The sequence below is a fragment of the Chrysochloris asiatica genome, unplaced genomic scaffold (assembly GCF_000296735.1).
Source record: "Chrysochloris asiatica unplaced genomic scaffold, ChrAsi1.0 scaffold00043, whole genome shotgun sequence".
NCBI lineage: Eukaryota > Metazoa > Chordata > Mammalia > Afrosoricida > Chrysochloridae > Chrysochloris > Chrysochloris asiatica.
The window spans coordinates 3,842,908-3,846,205 of NW_006408561.1; the positions used below are offsets into that span (position 1 = coordinate 3,842,908).

Sequence of the window (3,298 nt, forward strand, 5' to 3'; positions counted from 1 at the left end):
TTCCCTCTCTGTTTGTATTTAGAGTATTTAAAGTTACTATCTCCATGAATATAGGTCAAGTTTATCAAATTATAACAAGCTACCCTTGTTTCCTTTATCAAAAACAAATTTTTTTGTGTGTGTGGTAATCTTCCTCTAGTCAAGCTCTGATTATCAAGCAATTGAGGCTAAGTCAAATGGGTACTGTCTGCAAGTTTGGGTGTTCTTGTGCATCTCCCCTCACTTCATATCAGCAGGATGCTTCTCTGTGGCTATGTCCTTGTCCATTGCTACAGTTGGCAATAAACTTAGCAAAAATTAGTAAAAAGGAAAACAAAGGCATATCTCAGTAACACCAACAGCTGAAAAGAACCATAGCCCCAATATAGACTAACATATAAAAGAAAAAGACTAACATAAAATAACTTATATAGAAAGAAAGCCCTTGACTGTTACAATTCTTGGCTAAATAATATGGCTACCATGGCCCAACAGGCAGCATATAAAGTAAGAGGAAAAAGTGTAAATAGGAATAAAAGATTTTTTAGGTTTGGAACCTTACCACATCTAATCTCAATAACTTTAGTATACTACTTTTAAAAAAAGGAAAATGTAAAGGTATTTTTATATTCAACAATTAAAAAATAATAATAATTATAAAGCATACCTTGCTGAGCTAAAGTTGATCTTAGCATCCCAGTCTTTGACCAGATTTTTATTTGTCCATCTTCTCCAACTGTAAAGAAAAAAAAAATTACTTTATAGAAAATAAATTTTGATATTAAATTTGCATATAAGGATAAATGTTGTTGCTATTGTTAAATGCCATAGAATCAATTCTGAGCCATAGCGACCCTGTATTGGGTTTCCAAGGAGCAAACCGGTGAGTTTGAACCACCAACCTTGCAGTTCAAATGACTCTGCAGTCTGACACATTAGCCCACAGGACCACACCTGGACTCCATAAGGATCAATAGTGTGTATATATATATATTAATGCATATATAAGATTGAAACAGTTTCTTCTAATTAATTGCTAGATTGTGAATAGCAATTTTGAATAAAATGACAGGATTTAATTTAAAATACTTTAAACAATCTTATTAAAGTAGCCTAACTTCCATAACTAAAATTTTATTTTTACTTCAATCTTAGAAGACATAATTATATTATTTAAATAATGCTTTCATTTTCACAGCAATCTCCATCTTAGAATTCTAAAAAAGTGTTTTCAGTGTGATAACAAAAGTTACAGCCAAATTCTAATAGGTTGTAGACTGAATGAAGTAGTAGATTACTTTTTTAAACAGAATGGAAGAAAATAGAAAGAAGAAAGAGGGCATTATAGCTAGAGAACTGCTTCCTCAAGAGACAAATGTTTATTTCTTGCTTACTTTTTTAAAATCCATTTTTCAGCACATTCATATGGTAAAAATCATCAACTAGAAATGGAATCCTTGTGTCATTCTATAGGATAAGCACTACAATGTGAACTTCAAAGTTGGCAGTTCAAACTCACCAGCTGCTCTTTGGAAATTCTATACAGGGTTGCTATGAGTCAGAATCAACTTAACTGCACACAACAGCAGATAATGAAAAGCTGAATATATAGGTAAGACAAGTAACAACTTCCTGAGTCTTAGAAAAGGTCCAGAGAATAATGTGATGTGTTTGGGTTATTTTTAAAAGTCCATAAAGTTTTGTTATTTCCCCTTCAGAGATGGAGCTTAATTCACCTCTTCATGAGTGTGAGCTGTACTTAGGACTTCCTAATGAACAGAATGTAGTGGAAATGATGGTGGGAAATAAACCATATGGTGGCTTCTCTCTTGCTCTCCCTTGGACCACTCATTCTAGGATAGAGCCAGTTGCTATGTTATTAGAACACTTAGAGACTTGTGAGACAAGGAATTGAGTTCTCCAGACATTAGCCAGTGAGAAACTAATGCCTCTTACATACAGACACATGAGTAAGTCATCTTGGAAGTAAAATTTTTAGAAGGCGATACTCAAGCCCCAGACAAGCCTTCATGACTACAGCCCCATCCAATATCTCAACTGCAACATCATGCAAGACTCTAAGCCAGACAGAATCACCTAATTAAACTGCTTCTAGAACCACTGAAACTGTTAGCTAATACATATTTGTTATTTCAAAGTGATGAAAGTTGAACTAATTTGTTATACAACAAAAGATAACAGATGAAGATGTGAATCCTTGGAGTAGAGTTGTTGTTGTTAAGTGCTGTTTAGTCAGTTCAGACTCATAGGATTTCCAAGAAGTGGCTAGTGTGTGTGAATTGACAACTTTCTGGTTCGATGTCCAATGCTGAGTCTACAGCACCACACCAATGTAACAGGATAAGGGTTAATTAGATGAGAATATTTCCTTCATACTCAAATGTACCAAAGCCTTCTTTGACTGAACATTCTCCATAAGTCACAATGAAAACCAGTATCTAATATGTCAGTTTGTCGTAGTGTGGTGGCTTGTGAGTTGCTGTGATTCTGGAAGCCATGCCACCAGTATTTTAAATGCCAACAGGGTCACCCATGGTGGACAGGTTTCATATGAGCTTCCAGAAGGAGTGATGAACTACTTCCGAATATTTAGTCACTGAAAACCTTATGAATAGCAGAGAAACACTGTCAGATATAGTGCCAGAAAATGAGACCCTCAAGTTGGAAGTCACTGAAATTGCAACTGGGGAAGAGCTGCCTCCTCAAAGTAGAGTTGACCGTGATGACGCAAATGGAGTAAAGCCCGTGGTAATAAAGCCCGCAGGACCTTCATTTGCTGCTGGGGCACATCTCAAAATGAAGAGAAACAGCTGTTGTTGTTAGGTGCCATAGAGTTGGTTCCGACCCACAGCGACCCTGTATAGGGTTTCCCAGGAGCAGCTAGTGAGCTTGAACCGCAGACCTTGCAGTTCAAACAACTTTGCAGTCAGGTGCATTAACCCACAGCACCACACCAGGACTCCATCTTAGGCATTAGGAGCTGAAATGGACTGGTATTGGCCATTTTGAATCTGACAACTACATGGTTTACTATGCTGGGAATGACAAATTGAAGAGGAATGGTGTTGCATCCATTGTCAAAAAGAACATATCAAGGACAATAACAACAACAACAACAAAAAAAAATTTTTAAAAAAAGACCAATCATGAGGTACAACACTGTCTGTGATAGGATAATATCCATGTGCCTACAGGGAAGCCCAGTTAATACCAATATTATTCAAATTTAAGTACCAACCACTAAAGCCAGTGAGGAGGAAATAGAAAAATTCTACCAACTTCTTTGATCTGAAATTGA

At 36.3% G+C, this 3,298-nt stretch overlaps 1 protein-coding gene across 1 annotated transcript in view; it reads right to left on the reverse strand.

The window, feature by feature from the left end:
* Positions 1-3,298, reverse strand: part of IFT80 (intraflagellar transport 80 homolog (Chlamydomonas)) — a 175,242-nt gene that overhangs the window by 150,974 nt on the left and 20,970 nt on the right. Inside the window, exon 4 of the mRNA XM_006861852.1 lies at positions 647-715. Within this exon, the coding sequence (XP_006861914.1) occupies positions 647-715 (69 nt within the window). The remainder of the gene's footprint in view (positions 1-646; positions 716-3,298) is intronic.